This window comes from Scylla paramamosain, chromosome 2, assembly GCF_035594125.1.
Source record: "Scylla paramamosain isolate STU-SP2022 chromosome 2, ASM3559412v1, whole genome shotgun sequence".
Lineage (NCBI taxonomy): Eukaryota > Metazoa > Arthropoda > Malacostraca > Decapoda > Portunidae > Scylla > Scylla paramamosain.
The window spans coordinates 14,235,001-14,255,101 of NC_087152.1; the positions used below are offsets into that span (position 1 = coordinate 14,235,001).

Here is a 20,101-nt window from a genome sequence, read left to right on the forward strand (position 1 = left end):
TGCTCTCTTTGTGTGGGAAGTGACGAGAGAGAGAGAGAGAGAGAGAGAGAGAGAGAGAGAGAGAGAGAGAGAGAGAGAGAGAGAGAGAGAGAGGTGGCGCCATGCAGTCTCTCCACGACTCACTTTCACGAAAGAAGACAAGATATATTGATTTGTATTTGTTCAGTATTAAGTTGGTGAAGAGAGAGAGAGAGAGAGAGAGAGAGAGAGAGAGAGAGAGAGAGAGAGAGAGAGAGAGAGAGAGAGAGAGAGAATCACTCCGCAAGACTCACTGAGAAAGCAGCACACATTTTATTCAGTTTTATCAAATGAAACTGAGTTACGTTTACGAGGGACACGAAAACCATGTAACAAGGTTTGAGGTCCACTACGACTCACTCACTCTGGAAGGAAAGGCATGTTTAACTATCACACAACTTTAAGCGGAGGGAGGTACAGTGCAATGCAGTCGTCTCAAGAAAGGCTATGATTAGTCCAGTGAATTTCATGTGTATAAGTCGAATGAAAATTAATAAATGAAATCATGAAGTGTTTAATTAAGATGAGTTTGGGGATGTGATAGATGGAGGTAGTTGCTTAATAATGTTTTTTATTTATTCATTTATATAATTTACTTTTCGACACTTTTACTGACAGACCTATCACTTTTTAGACACTACGAGTATTTGTTTGCTAAACTCTCTCTCTTAAAGTAGTTCCCTAGCTTAGAATATACAAAGTTAACCTTCTGTTCCCTCTCTCTCTTTTCTCTTCTGTGTCTCCATGTAAACAGTCTTTACAAAGGGGGCGGTGTCAGCCGGTGCATTGTACCGGGGCCCGTGGGATCTTTGGAGAGCCCCAAGGTAGAGATACCTTTACCTACTGGCTGCATGGGTGGGTGCCCTGAACTGTTCCTGCACCGGCACATTTCAGTTCTCTCGGCGGCCCTGATTGAGGGAAAACAGGTTACTCGACTTCTGAGCACAACTGTACTGCATGACATCACTTCCTTGTGCAAATGGATATAAAATTAATCGTAAAAGCAAGAATGATATTTTTTTTATTTGGGGGTCTTACGCTCTTATTAGAGAGAGAGAGAGAGAGAGAGAGAGAGAGAGAGAGAGAGAGAGAGAGAGAGAGAGAGAGAGAGAGAGAGTATGGAAAAGTATGTACGAAGGATTATTATTCATCACAACACACTCAATGTTAATGTAAATACAGTTATATACTATATATTCATTCAGTCATAATAATAAATAAAAGAAATTTTCTTGTCTTCCATCTTCATTGGAGAGAGAGAGAGAGAGAGAGAGAGAGAGAGAGAGAGAGAGAGAGAGAGAGAGAGAGAGAGAGAGAGAGAGAGAGAGAGAGAGAGAGAAATTTAGGTAATGTGTATCACATCTGTCTGTTTGTTTACCTGAGTGCGTATTTATCTTAGTATATATATATATATATATATATATATATATATATATATATATATATATATATATATATATATATATATATATATAAAGGTCTCTCTCTCTCTCTCTCTCTCTCTCTCTCTCTCTCTCTCTCTCTCTCTCTCTCTCTCTCTATATATATATATATATATATATATATATATATATATATATATATATATATATATATATATAAAGGTCTCTCTCTCTCTCTCTCTCTCTCTCTCTCTATATATATATATATATGTATATATATATATATATATATATATATATATATATATATATATATATATATATATATATATATATATATATATATATATATATATATATATATATATATATATATATATATATATATATATATATATACATAACACAATAATGTAGAAAAATAAGAAGACTGCAAAAGGTCTGTTGGCCCACACAAGGCAGCAGGTCCTTCAGAGGAAACTCACTAGAATATTCGACACAAATATGCTCTTGTATAGTACCTACGTAAGTATACACTTGTCTTGATGCAGTATGACACACACACAAACACACACACACACACACACACACACACACACACACACACACACACACACACACACACACACCTAATAGTTCCAGCTGAGCCTTACCCGTCACTGTCAGCAGGCCACAGGCATTTAGATGAGTGACAACAGATCCCACAGGCTTTAAGAGAAACTGTCAATGACCGCTTCTCAACACTTCACAGACGAAACCACAGTAGGGTAAGATATATCACGGTATCATCAGTTCTACCAGCGGCGGCGGCGGCGGCAGTAAGCAGGCAGTGTACAGGACTACCTGACGTCTACATCAATACTGAAGCGGCAAGTTCCAGCCAGGGGGAAGCAGAAGAGGGTATCCGCGCACGCCCGCCGGCAGCCCGTCATTCACCGCCCATTTTTATCTGGTTGTCACTTATTGCGTGTTGTCAACAATATTCTACAGCCCGTGAGGTTTTCAGATATGTGTTTCAGTTTAGCTGATCTGGAAGCAAGATGCTGAAGAAGAAAGATGGTCGAAACCTTCCACTGACACTGAAAGCCAAAAAATAATGTTAGGCCGCCCATGGTGACCAATCAGCCGTAACTACACACATACGAAGGAAGCATACACACGCTGGTTCAGGTCCCTCACGCCCAGAAGAGCACTTGTAGGGATGGAGACTGGAAAGCTAGGATGGAAGGACAGAAAATAAAAAGAGGATGGTCTTTATTTGACAGTTATCTTACCATAACATCGGCATCTTATCAAGTGTGTGTGTGTGTGCGTGTGTGTGTGTGTCTGTGTGTGTGTGTGTGTGTGTGTGTGTGTGTGTGTGTGTGTGTGTGTGTGTGTGTGTGTGTGACAATAGAATCGGGACGGTGAATACTACTGTCAGTAATGAAAACCCTCGTCACCCCAGCACGAATGACAACATTTTAATAGATTATGCAAGACATAAAATCACGTCAGTTTCTGGCACGTTATTACTGCCATCGTCGTTACTAAAACCTAACAAAAATAGTACCAGTACCTCTCAGAAACAACGTAGAAATGATTACGTAATACCAGTGTTACGTGCACGAAATTGCTGCGCATGCGCGGCGTGCATTAAGTTAGGACTTCCAGCAACAGTTAGCACAAGAATGCTCATCTTTTATATATAACAGTGTGCTCATTCATGGGATAACATTTCTTCGCTTAGTATTAATTCTGAAACGCCAAGCTTAACGCTTATAAGTATCAGAGGGTGGAAAGAATCTTTCTGCAACATTCGTCAAATCAGTGTTGCTTCCAGTGGGGAGACCAAAGACTGCTGAAAGAAAAATAATACATTTTCCAATTTCTTTCCAGTTCAAAGATTGGCTGTTAATGGTTGATTTAAGATAGGATTGAGTATTACCTTAAAAAATAGTGAAATTACGTTGATCTGAAGTAATTACCTGAAAAATGAAAGTCCTGGCGTGCATCCGTGCTCTAGGTTCTGTGAATGCGTAATGTATACCAGTTTATTCCAGTGCATTAAAGTCAATGAATAGGACTTCCAGCAGTACAATATTCTCGGCCAGCAGAAGAATATTTACTGACTGTTTCTACAAAACTAATTGCTGATTGACAAAAGCGCATTTCTTTGCTTCATATAAAACTTACTCATATAGAATATCTAAATATGAAAGACATTCCTTTAATCGAAATAACACATAAAGAAGTACTGGTGAGGATAGTGCATTTCTTAAATCATTCATCTACTTCCATCGCGTTTCTGAATCACGTTTTAGACAGACAGACAAAGCAAGCAATGATATTAACAGTACACGGATCGAAGGAACTATCTATGCTGAACAGGCGAGAGTGAGTGAGGCGAGAATGGCTTCTGAAGGTCGGCGTGTGGTTCCCTTAGCTAGGAGCGAGATGGAATATGGAGGCGGGCAGCCCTTCAGAGCAGCAGGGTGTTTTTGGCGAAGTCATGGCAAGAGTCACCGCGGGTATAATGCCATTCCGGGACGTAGATCATGCTCGTCTCTTCGGTTAGGATGCGTTCAGCGATGCCTGAAAAATATGATGGATTACGTGTGTGTGTGTGTGTGTGTGTGTGTGTGTTTTCAGGTCCCTCAGGGAGCGATTCACAGGCTACATGATCACTAAATTAATTAAGATCTGAGGAAATGCATTTTGAGAGATTGGGAATGTATAAACTTCAAGATCAGACCCATCACTTACTACCTCTATCATGGTCGATATCATGATCCCACCCAACTGCTTCTGAGCCAGTTTTTATTTATTTATTTATTTATTTAATTTTTCCTTCTTATTTTACTTGACTGATTCAAGCACGTAAAATTCCATCTTTTAAAGATCAAATTATTATACTACGGTACTTTCTTTTGATCTACGTATGTACTCGTATATTAATTGGCACACACTATATAACCTATGGCGATGTCCTTCAGGGACATATTGTTCTGTTTGAAAAACTGTGTTTCTGCACATTCTCATCTCCTCTCTTGTTCAGTACGTATGTTTCTTGCAGCATCCTCATAATGCTGGTGTGTGTGTGTGTGTGTGTGTGTGTGTGTGTGTGTGTCCCTTACCTTTGATTCTGTTCGTCTTGTTACCGTACGCAAGGTCACACTGGTAAAGGAGGCCGAAGAACATAGGCACAAGCGGATAGAGGACCACGCTGCTTCTGGTGCTGCGGTAGCCAGCCAACAAGAACACTGCGGAAGACCCGACCATCGGCAGGATCCAAGCGAGGCGTTCCCTGCTAGACGCCACCTGGAGGGCCACCTGCCGCTCAGCCATCTTCCTTACGCCTTCACTTTGACGCCAGGCCTGCACAATGAAAGTTGAATTACAGGATTGGAGTGAAGGATATGCTTGCATAAAATACACAAACACACACACACGCACACTTTATTTAAATTATTTTTCGTATTATCAAACTGATCAATATATTAATGTACTCGCGGGATTACGAGTGGCCCACATGCCCACAGCCGGAGCACACTGTTCTAAAACACCTTAAGAAGGAGAGTAAGCCCTGAAGGTTGATAACAAGTCTACAGTCTGTCTGCTAATATGTAACATCAATATAGGGAAGAGGTAGTTAGGAGATACAATATTGGTTTGTACTTAAATTTAAACTGAGAAACACACAAGTTTTATTTCACATCCAGGCTACAAACTATAGGTTATCTCCTTCGAAGTAATCCCCCTGGCACCGCATGCACTTGTCCATCCTTCTCTGCCAGGCTTGCATGCACTGCTGGAAGGATTCTTGCGGGATGCTCCTCAGCTCCGTCGTCACGGCCTTTTTGATGTCGTCCGCATCATCAAAACGGGTCCCCTTCATGACCTCCTTGAGCTTGGGGAAGAGGAAGAAGTCGCACGGAGCGAGGTCAGGTGAGTAGGGCGGTTGCTCCAGCACGGCGATGTTCTTCTTGGCCAAGAACTCTCTGATGCTCAGGGCATTGTGAGCAGGCGCATTGTCGTGGTGAAGCAGCCACGAGTTGCCCTGCCACAACTCCCGCCTCTTCTCGCGCACTGCACGAAGCAGACGCCGCAGTACTTCTTTGTACACATGTTGGTTGACTGTCTGGCCCTGTGGCAAGAACTCGCAGTGGACGATGCCCCTCACATCGAAGAAAGCGATCAACATGACCTTGAAGCTGGACCTGGACTGCCTTGCTTTCTTCGGCCGTGGCGACGCCGGACTCTTCCATTGAAGGCTCTGGCGTTTGGTCTCCGGGTCGTACTCAAATACCCAGGACTCATCGCCGGTGATGACTCTCCTGAGCAAGTCTGGTTCAGTTTCCAGACGCTCGAGGATGTCCTGACACACCTGCATGCGTCGTCCCTTCTGGTCATCGTTCAGGAGTCTCGGCACCATCTTCGCACAGACTTTCCGCATGCCCAGATCTTCAGTGATAATCTTCCACACGCTGTTGTGGTTCATGCCAAGCTCATCTGCGATCTTTCGAACAGTCAACCGACGATCGTCACGCACCATCTGCTTGACACGCTCAACATTGGCCTCATTCCTGCTCGTTGAGGGTCTTCCACTCCTGGGGTCATCTTCCACGTCCTCCCGGCCCTCTTTGAACCTCTTGCACCACTCAAAAACACGTGAGCGTGACATTGTCTCATCCCCGTACACTTTTTGCAGCATACCCAGTGCTTCTGACGGCGTTTTCCCCAACTGCACCAAAAACTTCAAGTTTGTTCGCTGTTCAGCGCTCATTGTTAAACGACCTGCAACAGAGGACATGATTTTAAAAGCACGTAAGAAAAAGATTAGTGACTGTAGAGGGTTGGGAGCGCAGTTGTATACTCCAGAAGGATTACTTTGAAGGGGAAATATGGTGGTTTGTGGCTTGGGTTTGAAATTCATCTTTTAGGACACCAGTCCTGGAACTTTAATGACACACCTCGTATATATATATATATATATATATATATATATATATATATATATATATATATATATATATATATATATATATATATATATATATATATATATATATATATATATATATATATATATATATATATATATATATATATATATATATATATATTGTTATGAATGGGGCTGTAGAAAGGAGAGGGGTAAAGAACAAGAAGAAATAAACAGAGGGAGAGGAGAGAAGCAGTGAAGAGAAAGAGAGAAATATGGAAGATGCGCTAAATAACTACCTGCACTTCCCAGTTTACTTTAGAACCCGTGCTCCCCCACACAATCTTCTTCCCATCATAATTTTACCCATAATTTTCCTTTTGTTCACCAGAACTGGAAGTAACACATATTTAAATAGAAGAGTTGCCCTCCCCAACAGACTAGTCAGTTTTCAGCTAGCCCCTCTAGTACGCCCATTCTGATTTTTATAAAGAAAAGTTGTATTTAGAGTAAAGAGACTAAAGGTAAGGCGTGTTGCTAGCTGCCTCATCCCCCTCCCCATCCTCTCCCCGCTCTATCCCCTTACATATCAGAAGGGACGCTTTTAGTCGTAATTGCCAAGTTTAGTGACAGTAAGGCCCCTGTCATTCTAGGTAGGAGGAACTTCCACAGGAACCTGCCAAAGTTCATTGATTACTGGGAAATACCTTGCCCTACCAAATCCATTCAGAGTCCTTCTGGTCGTGCTGGTGTCCTGTGTTTTATTGGTTGTCTCAAGAAAGGTTCTCTGATCATCTCGAGGCTTGTTGGCTGTGTTTCGTGCCGCTAAATGCAACTGCTGTTCAGAGCTTACTGCCAGAAGCTCTGGAGCCAGAGGATTTCATATTATTTTGAGCTTGTGTAGCCGTCTGTAGTCCTCCAGGGGACTGCATATAGACTGTATACGGACGGGAGGATATAATATTCTGTTGGGCATGGGTTGGTCCATTACATGGGAGGTTGTCCACAGAATATCATAAGCCTCATCCTTGTGTGTCCTTTGTCCTAGCTGTACCTACCCCCCTCATACCACGTGGTTTGTGATTCTTTTCCAGCAAGATGGAGTTCATTTGGCATTTGTTATACTGTCTTCTTGGTCGGTGGGTTAAACTGAAGTTTGATAGGGGTGGGAGACCAGTAAGATTTGTCGTGTTTATGCCAGCACTAGGCTAAAAATAGCTAGTCTAGGGAAAGTTGACCCAAGTGTAGTGGTGACTGTGAAGGGAGCTGAATCTTGAGTTGTAACAATATATATATATATATATATATATATATATATATATATATATATATATATATATATATATATATATATATATATATATATATATATATATATATATATATATATATATATATATATATATATATATATATATATATATATATATATATATATATATATATATATATATATATATATATATATATATATATATATATATATAATGGAGGAGGCAGTAGGCACCTGCTGAAACGATAATTACTCCCAGTGAGGTCTAAAGCACTGGATCAGAGGGGGCTGTGAACTTATCATTAAACCCAGCTGTGAACTTAGTGAACGTTTCCCTTTGTGTCTCACAATACAAGGGGGGGGGGGCAGTCACAGCCTGCCCTCTAAAGACAACTCTCTTACTCCACAAAAAACTACAAGCACCTAATTACACACAAACCCTTCACTCAAAATTCAAAATTATCATGGCGACTCTTACACCAGCCTCGGAGTCCCATCTCAGGAGGGGACCACAGGTGTCCCCAGGTTGGACTGCTCTTCTGGTATTGACCGTAAGTGTTTTGCCAACCCCCTCAACTTTTTCTTCATTAACTTCTGTAACATTCGCGGTTTTAGATCTAATTTTCAGTCTGTAGAACACCACCTCCTCTACCAAACCTCATCTTCTTTTCTTCACTGAAACTCAGGTGTCTAAGGCAACTGACAATAGCCCCTTTTCTGTTCCCTCCTACTTTCTCTATCCCCATTTCCAATCCAAAGCTGAATGTTGCGTTTATGTGCGCAACAACTTAACCTGCTCTTGTGCCCTCGCTCTTGAATCTTACAAGTTTTCCACCATCTGGCTACGACTACAGAGTCACTCTCAAACTAAATTTATCTGTGCTGTATACCTCTCACCTAACTCCTCTGACTATAAGGAATTCTTTGACTACTTAACTTCTAAAGTGGAGCACATTCTCTCTTCCCTTTTGCAGAGATCTCCATTCTTGGAGACTTCAATGTTCACCACCAGCTTTGGCTTTCCTCTCCCTTCACTGACCATCCTGGTGAACTAGCCTTCAACTTTGCAACCCTCCACGACATAGAGTAATTGGTGCAACACCCTACTCGTATTCCTGACCGTCTTGGAGATATGCCCAACATTCTTGACCTTTTCCTAACCTCTAATCCTTCTACTTTGCTGTTACCCTTTTTTCTCCACTGGGCTCCTCCAATCACAATCTCATATCTGTATCTTGTCCTATCGCAATTCCTCCTCAGGATCACTCTAAGTAGAGGTGCCTCTGGCGTTATGCCTCTGCTAGTTGGGGGGGCCTAAGGAGGTATTTTACTGATTTTCCTTGGAATGACTACTGGTTCTGTGACAGAGACTTGTCTCTGTGTGCTGAGCACATAACAGAGGTGATAGTGTCTGGCATGGAGGCATACATTCCTTACTCTTTTTCTCGACCTAAATCTTCCAAACCTTGGTTTAACAAAGCCTGTTCTTATGCTAGACATAATAGAGAGGTGGCCCACTGAAGGTATTTAAGCCTTCCATTACCAGAATCTCATGCACTTTATGTTTCTGGTCGGAACCATGCCAAGTCTGTCCTCCAACTAGCCAAAACTCCTTCATTAATAGAAAGTGTCAAAACCTTTCAAGACCCAACTCCCCTCGTGACTTCTAGCATCTAGCCAAAAACATCTCCAATAACTTTACTTCTTCTTTCCCTCCTTTATTTTAGCTAGATGGCACCACTGTTATCACATCTATCTCTAAAACTGAACTCTTTGCTCAAACTTCTGCTAAAAACTCTACCTTGGACGATTCAGGACTTGTTCCTCCTCTCCTCCACCCTCTGACTACTTCATGCTATCTATTTAAATTCTTCGCAATTATGTTTTCCATGCCCTCGCTGGCCTAAACCCTTGGAAGGGTGTTGGATCTCATGGGGTCCCTCCTATTATTCTCTGAAACTGTGCCTCCGTGCTTGCACCTTGCCTAGTCAAACTCTTTCAATTCTGTCTGTCAACATCTACCTTTCCTTTTTGCTGGAAGTTTGCCTACATTCAGCCTGTTCCTAAAAAGGGTGACCGTTCTAATCCCTCAAACTACAGTCCTATTGCTTTGATTTCCTGCCTATCTAAAGTTTTTGAATCTATCCTCAACAGGATGATTATTAAACCTCTATCATTTCACAACCTTCTATCTGATCGCCAGTATGGGTTCCGCCAAGGCCGCTCTACTGGTGATCTTCTGGCTTTCCTTACTGAGTCTTGGTCATCCTCTTTTAGAGATTATTGCTGTTGCCCTAGGCATATCAAAAGCTTTCGATAGAGTCTGGCACAAAGCCTTGACATCCAAACTACCCTCCTACGACTTCTAACCTCCTTTCCGTTATTTCATTTCAAGTTCCCTTTCTGACCCTTCTATTGCTACTGTGGTAGACGGTCACTGTTCTCCTAAATCTATTAACAGTATTGTTCCTCAGGGTTGTATCCTGTCACCCACTCTCTTCCTATTATTCATCAATGATTTTCTAAACAAGACTTCTTGTCCTATCCACTCCTATGCTGATGATACCACCCTACACTTTTCCACGTCTTTTTACAGACGTCCAACCCTTCAGGAAGTTAACAGTTCACACAGGGAAGCCACAGAACGCCTGACTTCTGATCTCTCTAAAATTTCTGATTGAGGCAGAACAAACTTGGTATTGTTCAATGCCTCAAAAACTCAATTAATCCATTTATCAACCCAACACAACCTTCTAGACAACTATCCCCTTTTCTTCATTGACACTCAACTGTCCCCCTCTTCTACACTGAACATCCTCGGTCTGTCCTTTTCTTATAATTTAAATTGGAAGCTTCACTTCTTATCTCTAGCTAAAACAGCTTCTATGAAGTTAGGTGTTCTGAGACGTCTCCGCTAGTTTTTCTCACCCCCCCAGCTGCTAACTCTATCCATGTATGGAGTATGTTTCACATATCGGGGGGAGGTTCCACTCATACCGCTCTTTTAGACAGGGTAGAATCAAAAGCTTTTCATCTCATCAACTCCTTTCTTCTAACTGACTGTCTTCAGCCTCTCTCTCATCACCGCAGTGTTGCATCTCTAGCTATCTTCTACTGCTATTTTCATGCTAACTGCTCTTCTGATCTTGCTAACTGCATGCCTCCGCTTCTCCCGCGGCCTTCTCTCAGCCCTATTCTGTCCACCTTTCTAATGCAAGAGTTAACCAGTATTTTTAATCATTCATTCCTATCTCTGGTAAACTCTGGAACTCCCTGCCTGCTTCTGCATTTCCACATTCCTATGACTTGAACTCCTTCAAGAGAGAGGTTTGAAGACACTTATCCTTCAATTTTTGACTACCGCTTCGGACCCTATTCAGGGACCGGCATCTCAGTGGGCTTTTTTTTTTATTAGTATTTTGTTGTCCTTGGTCGTTGTCCTTCTTAAAAAAAAAAAAAAAAAAAAAAAAAAAAAAAAAAAAAAAAAAAAAATATATATATATATATATATATATATATATATATATATATATATATATATATATATATATATATATATATATATATATATATATATATATATATATATATATATATATATATATATATATGTGTGTGTGTGTGTGTGTGTGTGTGTGTGTGTGTGTGTGTGTGTGTGTGTGTTATCTTTAGCTTGTTAATGATTGTTAAAGATTAAATTTCTGTCCTCTGCTGTAATTTCTATCTTCATTATCACTCACTATCTGTAGTCTTTCGTGATTGGGTATTTACGCTGGGATTCCCCTGGTGGTCTCCCTGCTACTAGACATGGGGTTTATAATAGTAGGGTTGTTACTGATAACAAATAACACAACGCACTTCAGGAATAGCATTATCAAACACTTCAGCGTCATATATAGATTTCTTTTTATCATGCTCTAGTATACACTTATCCTTCAATTTTTGACTACCGCTTCGGACCCTATTCAGGGACCGGCAGGGTCCAGTAGACTTTTTTTTTTCCGATTCTAGTGACAATTATTAATTCAGTATCATCAATAGTAAAGACACCCGACTAATCTCTTTGGCCTTTGGAAATTGTCCTTATGAGAGCCCGAAAGTGTTTCTTAATACAAGGCCAGTATTTATAAACGTAGCTCATGATATAACATGTTGTATCGACATTTGCACAACAGCTGCATCATGACAATACATAGACCTAAGAAGTTCATACCTTGCACATGACAACGTGATTTTTTTTTTTTCATTCAGTAACACTACTCTCTTCCCTAACAACTTATACATCTAGCATCAAATTATTTCATCGCGCGTTTCTTTCCGTCAACATTTCATAAGTAGTACAACTTTGTTTTTGCTTTCTGTCTTATTTCTTTTAAACAGGCTCTAGTTTCAGTGTTTTAGATTTTCAAGGATATCTTCATACTTTTAGTGTTAGTGTGCCAATGATTCTGCATCAAAGAGAGAGAGAGAGAGAGAGAGAGAGAGAGAGAGAGAGAGAGAGAGAGAGAGAGAGAGAGAGAGAGAGAGAGAGAGAGAGAGAGAGAGAGAGAGAGAGAGGAACACCATACTCATCCAAAAATACAAATCTCACCATTATTACTGCAATATTAATCACACGACTTACCAACTCATCCTTTATAGACTGAAGGATCTGGTGACTGCTCCCAGCATCTCTCCTTCCTAAAACTGCCGTTGCCACCTCTCGGAACATTATCTTCGCGCTTGAGCCTTGTCCTCGCCTCACTGCCTACTTTCCGCCACTCAGTGACTGACTACCCGGCAAAGCGAGACGATAAGAGGAGGCGTTTACGTAACTATTGCGTCAGATCGCTGTGGGCTGATAGTATGGAGACGTAAGTATCGCGGGATTGATTATGCCACTACGATACGAGAATGTACTGTCAGAGTTGCTAGCTGGGGTGACATGTTTGAATTTGACATTTGCGTACGTAGTATGAGTCTCTGAGGCCGGAATGCAAGAGATAATGTGAAATATAGTCGAATGATGGGAGGGATAAGTTAAATTACATATTTGATTGTGTTTAAACATTGGAACACGAATGAGGTACGGAATAAACTAATCGACGCCGACAATGGGGAAAAAAAAAGTTATGAGGGAAATTTAGGATTCAAGACATCTTTCTCCAGTTCTGTCGGGGCTGCCTGGAGGAAGAGAGAAAAATAATGGAAAATAATCAAGACAATGAAAACACAATACCGAGTATCATGAAAACACTTCTGGTCGAGTGCTGCTAAATAAGAAAGTGAAACATTTAAAGACGTAAAGGAAAACTAAGGAGAGTGACTTGAAAAGTGATACAGAGCGTAACAGGTCCACTCAAAGTGTCGCACAGGTTGTGAATGTGAAAGAATGTGCCCTTAGGGAGAGTGACTTACTTCTCTGTTGCAGGTAAAAGCACACGCGGTGAATTTCTGTGGTTTCCAGGTGAAAGCCAAAGGTAAACTTTATAAAGATAAATATATTTTAATATTTACAGACTTGAATGTGGAAACGGGTACAACATGGTTTTTCTTTCGTGGTGCCACCTCCCGTGTCTCGCTGCCGGCTGCCCTTCACAGACCCTTAGTGCCTTAAAAAAAAAAAAAAAAAAAAAAAAAAAAAAAAAAAAAAAAAAAAAAAAAAAAAAAGCGCCATAATATTTGAGGATTGGCCACATTCACAAGAACATAACTATATCAACGATTATAGCTCTCTTATGACACAAATGAGGCAAGTGAAATATAATATGAAAGAATAATGCATGATGAAATACAGTAGAGAGAGAGAGAGAGAGAGAGAGAGAGAGAGAGAGAGAGAGAGAGAGAGAGAGAGAGAGAGAGAGAGAGAGAGAGAGAGAGAGTGTTATCAAAAAAGTTTAGTTATTTGTGCTGTAGATGATTTTGATTTGCAGTGACACTGAACTGCCCATGGTGTGTGGCGTGATCAGCCAACTCCACACACATATTGGACCACACCCATTGACCTATAAACATACATACATTCATACTGCTTCCTAAGAAAATAATTATACATATAATTACTATACAATGTAACATCACTCCAGGACATTGTTACATAGGAAATGCACAACGATTAATGTGGCCCCATTGCCTTACATTTCTAAAGGGGGTGGGGAATATAATGTTGTCGCATCTATAAATCCTAGAAATATTAACACCGGTGCTAAAAATAGCTTGTATATGAAAAGAAAAAAAACCGCTACCCTTCCCTCTCAGCTAAAAAAAAAAGAAAAAAAAAAACGAAGGGCGTAGAACAATGCAAATGAATTAAATGAAGTGTGTGGTGTGAAATAAAAAAAAAAAAGTATTGAAACCAGGAAAAATTTATCTGAAAGGTTGAGTGCATCTGATAAGATTGTTAAAATATTGTAGAGTGGTGGAGGTAATCAAATGCAAAGGCCCTCACATAAACTAGCAATCTCATGAATGTAATTCTTTCCCCTTCATATGGTTTCTTCTTGTGAACTTTGGTATAGACATGTAATGAGTAGGATGGATACAGCTCCTGGGGAGGAGAGAGGAGAGGGCACAGCCAGAGAAGTGTCAATGGTATATCTTACTCACAGTTTCAGTGGCTTATACTTTACAAGTTTAATTGCTAGTTTGCAGCTCAAGGTATGTGTTGACCATATTCTCAAAAAAAAAAAAAAAAAAAAAAAAAAAACTCTAGTTAGGAAGCTGATATTGTAGAAATTTTAACAAATAATTTATTAAGACCAGTAAAAACAATAAAAACTTAAGTTAGTCTTGCTTACACAAAAAAGATGCACATGTGACTCAATGGTAAATAAATTATTCAGAACTTTTCCAGAAATATATTGCACATGACTATGTCCTATGAAAGGATCTCACACACCTCCTTACAGCAACTAAGCAAATATTTATCAAAATTAAAACCTGAATCAGACTACAAATGCTGACTGCCTGGGTACAGCCTGGCCAGATAGAGTATCCGGAGCAGACACTGGCTTGAGTATTGAGGCCAGCACCTACCCCTAAGATTAGACACAGGGCACAAAACAAGTAACAAAATAAAACAGTCTTCATACACACACACACACACACACACACACACACACACACACACACACACACACACACACACACACACACAAAGGGAGTCTTGTAGCTCACTACCCCTACCTCCCTCCACCAGCTGGAAACAAGCCTCTCCTGTATCAGAGACAAATATAACAAAATAATATGCAGGCAGAGTTTTTTGTCTCAAAATATAATTGACAGGTAGGCTACAGAATAGTGACTGATAGAAAACTGTTCTTATATTTATACTAAGAATTTAACAAAGATTATTAGATTCTCAGCAACCACTCAGCAAATGAAAAGGAAATGTGTAGTTACATTTTAAATTTACATATCAAAGGACATAAATGTGGAAAATATATATGTATATGAGACAATGTGTATATAAGTAGAGAAAATGCATATTAGAATATCATTTACACAAAACAGTTTCTACAAGGGTTGTTGAGTTGGATCTTTGGATGGTTATGTTCAGTTTTAGTGGACTGACTGTAGGCAATCCACACACAATAACACTGCAACTTGGTTTCATTTGAGATGGTTTTGTTTGCAATCTGCTCTTTTAGATAGCAAAAACAAGCCTCAAATAATCATCAATATACTATCCAACATACAAATGCCTAATCCAGTGCTAGATCAAAAGAGTCAAATGACCAACAACTTTCCATGATGATCACAGCTGCCATCTGTCTCCAGTAAGTCTGTGAGTGTGGTGAGGGTGCAGGTTAGAGCATGAGCCACTCACTAGATGTGAAATTAATTACAGCATGGTGATTACACTTGACATTAGGGCATGTATGCTGTGCTTACTCCACTACTTGAATTGTGAAGCATAATGCAGGATGACTTGATAGCTAATGAGGATAAAATACCCACTGTGGTGTTATGACTACACCAACCATACAACAATGGTCATGATACCAGGAGTTTACCATGTGAGAGAGTCACAATACAAAACTTTGATGATGCCAAATTCAGACCACAAATTCCTTAAGCTTTGTGACTGATATTGTGAGTAATTACCTTAATTTTATTCATACACTAATAATATTTTGATGTGATTATTATTAGTATTCTTATTAACAAGGACAATGAAAATATTACCTATTTGAGAAAGTAATAAGATAAGAAGTCAATCAGATTCATACCATGAAAATATGGCATATGATAATACTTGTGAAAATCATACTTTGCCTGAAAGCACCCGACTCTACAACCCTGGTTTCTATTTGCGTGTTTACCTGAACTGAAAATTACTAAAAGTAACTGAAATGGCAAAGAAATGACAAATTCCTTATCATCATTCAATTAATTTACTTATACATGACAGATATGTTCTCAATCATTATTGTTAATGATGAAATTTTGTTGAAACTTCCACACATTTTCTCACTAATATTATAAAAATACTTTCAGTTCATACAATAAGGCATGTTAGTTGGACAAATTCTAGTCTTGGCTGCTAGGCAGCAAATATGTTTACCCTCATACAATTTTAAGCAGTATAAAAATGAGTTCACAATACCCTGTGATATGTAAGGGCAGCCAAAAGCTTGGTAATTTTCAGTATTTGACTGTAAGCTTCTCTCAGCACAACAGCTTTGACTTAAGTATGGTAAGCCTGGAATTTTTTACTTAAAATATAAAATAAATAGCATGGTACATGCCCCTACTCAGTCAAATGGGATTTATTTACTTAACAGACTTCCACTTTACCATGAACTATTGAATATTTCTCCTATTCAGTTATTTACATTTGTTTATACAATAACAACAATTAGGCTGTTAAATTAATACCTTACTTAAGATATACAACATACAGAATGACTTAGAAGTTGACTTACATAGAATGGAACTGAGGTCATAACCCTCAACCCATTGTGATATTAAAGACTACTAACACCACAGTGTATATAAAGACACAGTGGATTCAAGTGTAATAGCTCCACCCACCAGAAGTAGGTGCATCTCCCCATCATTTGAAAGCCTGAACATATGTTGGTGACAACCATCAGTGGACAGCCATCATCACTTAAAACATCCATGTTTCCATTTGCATCTTTGACATCTTGAGTTTCAATCTGCATCTGTTCACTTGAATTCACATACCTGATACACCTTTAATTCATACAGGTATAACAATTTAGTGTATGCTTCCCCTATGACAGGTATTTGCTCTTAGGTATTTACTGAGCCAGGCACTGAGTTTCACTGATAGGAGCATGATCTCTGATCTCAGCCTGTCTTTTCTAACTCTATGCCTGTCAATGTCTGTCCATCTGTCTGTCTCTCCTGGCCTAACAACAACCTTATTTTCCTCCATTATCAGCTTTGCATTCAATCTTTTCCATCTACCTTGCCAGCTGTATGGCTGAGCCAAGAACGGATCAGGGCCCAAGGAACAGATGCAGGCAGTGCAAGACAAGGCTTTGTTTATGTTTTGGAAAACTGATTGTACTGCTCCCAGAAATTATTTATATTGATATTTTATTGCCTCCAAGAAAATTTTTTGCTGATAGTTAATAATTTTTATTATTATATACAAAAAATGTGAATCTAGCAGCAATAATAAGTAATAACTGATCTTGTGTAGAGAAATCTGTCTTTTCTAAGGTGCTATACACTATCTGAATACTGCTTGTATATGGTTTGCAGGTAGATCATTAGTATACAAAAAAGATATTGTGTTTCTGAAATGCTAGATAAAAACATATGATAAGAATTTTTTTCTGATTCTGCAATACATGTGCCAGACCATAATTCTGAGTGTGCTATCAGATGGCATTGCTGCTCAGAGAACAAGCATATTGGGCAGAAATTTAAAAATAAAGACCTCTCAACTACAAAATATATATAGAGAACTTATTACCAGTATTTCATTTCTTAACCTTTCCCTTCTATGTATAAAGGATTTATTTACATACAAGTCCACCATGATACATTCTTACCAATGATACTGATTGGATGTTGTTTGATAGATTATTGAATATCATAATTTTTCCAAGATTCATTATTATAATGTATTCAATGATGCAAAACTCTTGTAATTTTTAATAAAACCTAATATCAACTATTGAAACACACAATCTTAGTCAGTTTGGTTGAGAATAATGGAAAATAAGGGTAATGTGTATCTCAAAGTCCTCAGAACCATAAATGTTCAGTGAACAAACATATTGCACAAGACATAAATGAGTCTCTGTCAGCCTGTTATTCCTGTATTGGTACATTTCTGTCTACTGAAATGTCCCTCACATTTAAGACTTTAGGCTTGCCAAGTGTCCTTTGGAGAGCACATTTTTTTCACTCAAATATATATTGGTTCCGACTGTACTTATTTAAGCTATTATTTTTTTTTCTTTGCCAACTCAATGTCACTCAGACACATGCTTATGATTTCTGCCTGCACTATATCACAAAATCCTGTTCTGTATTGTATTCTCAAATCAAACACACAAATAGTCACTATGCTGTGTGTTACTTTATTGCCTATTTTTAAAAGAAACTAGAATTATAAACCAATGATAAGCAGTGGCCTTGCTCCTCCTCTGCCACATCACGGATCATGTCAACCAGTCACAGGCAAAACATCATTAATGTCCTATTTTGGTAGGCAGAAATCACTAATGTCCTATTTTGGTGAATCCACTGTATCATGTCTGTATGTACACTATGACTTATACCCTCAGATCTGTGGCTGTCACTTTCTTACTGGTAAGTGATCAGGCACTCAACTTCTGCTGACAGTTACTGCAGTACATGGGACTGGATGGATCAGGTGGACTGGCCACCAGATGGAGGTGAGTGGGGCTAACAGTAATCCTTGGACTGGAGGATTCTAACCCACAACTCTGGGGATGAGACATACATTATCAGATATACATGCACCAATAAGTGTTTCTGGAAGACAATGATCAACCTCCTCCTTTCCTCTACTGACCTTGCTGGTGGTGAGGTAGTGGTTAAGGAAGTTGCTGCTGCCTCATTTCCCCATTCTCCTGTCATATTCCCTTTGTAGATGCTTGACAAGCTCCTTATCGTTATTTTTATCAGCTTCCTCAATCATCTTCAGCATTTCATACCGGATGGTCTCCAACACTCGCTTTTCTTCCTGTGATACATTTCATGTTGGAGATCCAGAGAAGCCAGAGCCAGAAGTACAATGTATCTTAAATGCTAAATATATCGATAATGCAAAATGAATTCCATCATAAAAAAGAACTAAATAATGTGAATTTTTTTCCTTTCTACAAATAAATAAATAAATGAAATGAAAAGTGCCTCAGAAATACTTACAATTTTGTTAATCTTCAAGTGGATGAGTAGTGATGCCAATTCAATTTCTTCAGAATAATTGTTTTTGAGAGGCACACTGCGGAAACCTTCCCGCAGACATAACACCTGTCAAGGCCAAAAGGTCCATTAATTATGTTAATAATATAATACATTTTTCTTAATGCTTCATTTACAACAACACTGAGCAAGTGACGTTCTCAATGGCAGAATGGAAAGCATGTCATGAAGACAAAATGTGGTTTTGTTAGATGGCACTTTTTTACTATTTCTTACTAGTAGTGGTTCCTAATCTGTAAGGCATTATTCTGCAGGTGACCAATAAAAGAATATAATGTTGCTAATGAATGCAAGAGAAAATGTGCCATGTGAGACTGAGTAACAAACTGAAAAGATTGGGAACCATTGCTCTACAGGCTGAGAACTTTGTAAATTCTATCTATCAATGAAAATTTGGAAAATATTTCTGTCCTGTAAACATGTTAAACATATTTTCAATTACACAATTCCTTTACAATCACATATTAATGTATGGCTAATATTAGCTAATGGAAAGAGAAGATGGAGATCTCACCGGGTAGGTGGCCTGGCCTATCTGGTTGGGCTCTCCGAAGATGTCTTCATCATTGACCACAAAACGAATTAGAGCGCAGTCAGGATTTGACACACTGAAGCGCATTAGCTGACAACACCACATTGGGTTGAGGCCATTGTCACCTAAGTACAAACATGGTTCAAGTAAGGATAAGTGTGCAGGTGAACAGCTTTTACATACTTAAAACAATGTAAATAGTTAATCTACATTCTCTTAAGGAGAAGCAATCTGTAAAACAATTCTAAGTTAAGAAATCATCATGTAATTATCTATTAATCAAATTAATGTCTGGATTTCTCATGTCATGAAAAAAAAAAAAAAGTTGAGTTGTAAAACAAATTGAGAATTTCAGTGGCTTCCCACTATCAACTACAATTTTCTCTTAGTGGGAAAGTTAAGTCTGAGCTTTTGAAATATCTTAAAGACTCCTTCCCAAAGCTACTTGGGACAAATTTTTTTTCTTTTAACTGCACTGCAGATAAAAAATGATACATGAGTACAAGGAATTTCCTGAGATGCTCACAAAGGAGAGAACAGCTTGTTACAATTTTGTT

The 20,101-nt window shown here is 39.0% G+C and overlaps 3 protein-coding genes across 11 annotated transcripts in view; all 3 read right to left on the reverse strand.

Moving 5' to 3' along the window:
- LOC135110868 (galactose-3-O-sulfotransferase 4-like) overlaps window positions 1-2,263 on the reverse strand; it is a 15,263-nt gene extending 13,000 nt beyond the window's left edge. The window contains exons 1-2 of one of the 3 annotated variants that reach the window (XM_064023503.1): window positions 2,054-2,191; window positions 863-926 (exon numbers count right to left, since the gene is read on the reverse strand). The gene's annotated coding sequence lies outside the window, so the exon portion shown is untranslated. Of the gene's footprint in view, window positions 1-858; window positions 927-2,053 lie in introns of all 3 variants that reach the window. The other 2 variants (XM_064023498.1, XM_064023490.1) reach the window with 2 other exon arrangements.
- Window positions 2,264-2,639: 376 nt separating this feature from the next.
- Window positions 2,640-12,381, reverse strand: LOC135110887 (plasminogen receptor (KT)-like). Its single transcript, XM_064023512.1, has 3 exons — window positions 12,222-12,381; window positions 4,517-4,757; window positions 2,640-3,974 (listed from the first exon to the last, which is right to left on the reverse strand). The coding sequence occupies exons 1-3, from the start codon at window positions 12,306-12,308 to the stop codon at window positions 3,862-3,864; spliced, it is 441 nt and encodes a 146-aa protein (XP_063879582.1). The 5' UTR covers window positions 12,309-12,381; the 3' UTR covers window positions 2,640-3,861.
- A 1,930-nt stretch (window positions 12,382-14,311) lies between these two features.
- Window positions 14,312-20,101, reverse strand: part of LOC135110842 (1-phosphatidylinositol 4,5-bisphosphate phosphodiesterase gamma-1-like) — a 55,663-nt gene continuing 49,873 nt past the window's right edge. For all 7 annotated transcript variants that reach the window (XM_064023450.1, XM_064023459.1, XM_064023482.1 and 4 more), the window contains 4 exons: window positions 19,527-19,669; window positions 18,956-19,060; window positions 18,600-18,770; window positions 14,312-18,510 (listed from right to left, as the gene is read on the reverse strand). In XM_064023450.1, the coding sequence (XP_063879520.1) occupies window positions 18,642-18,770; window positions 18,956-19,060; window positions 19,527-19,669 (377 nt within the window). In that variant the 3' untranslated portion in view covers window positions 14,312-18,510; window positions 18,600-18,641. The remainder of the gene's footprint in view (window positions 18,511-18,599; window positions 18,771-18,955; window positions 19,061-19,526; window positions 19,670-20,101) is intronic.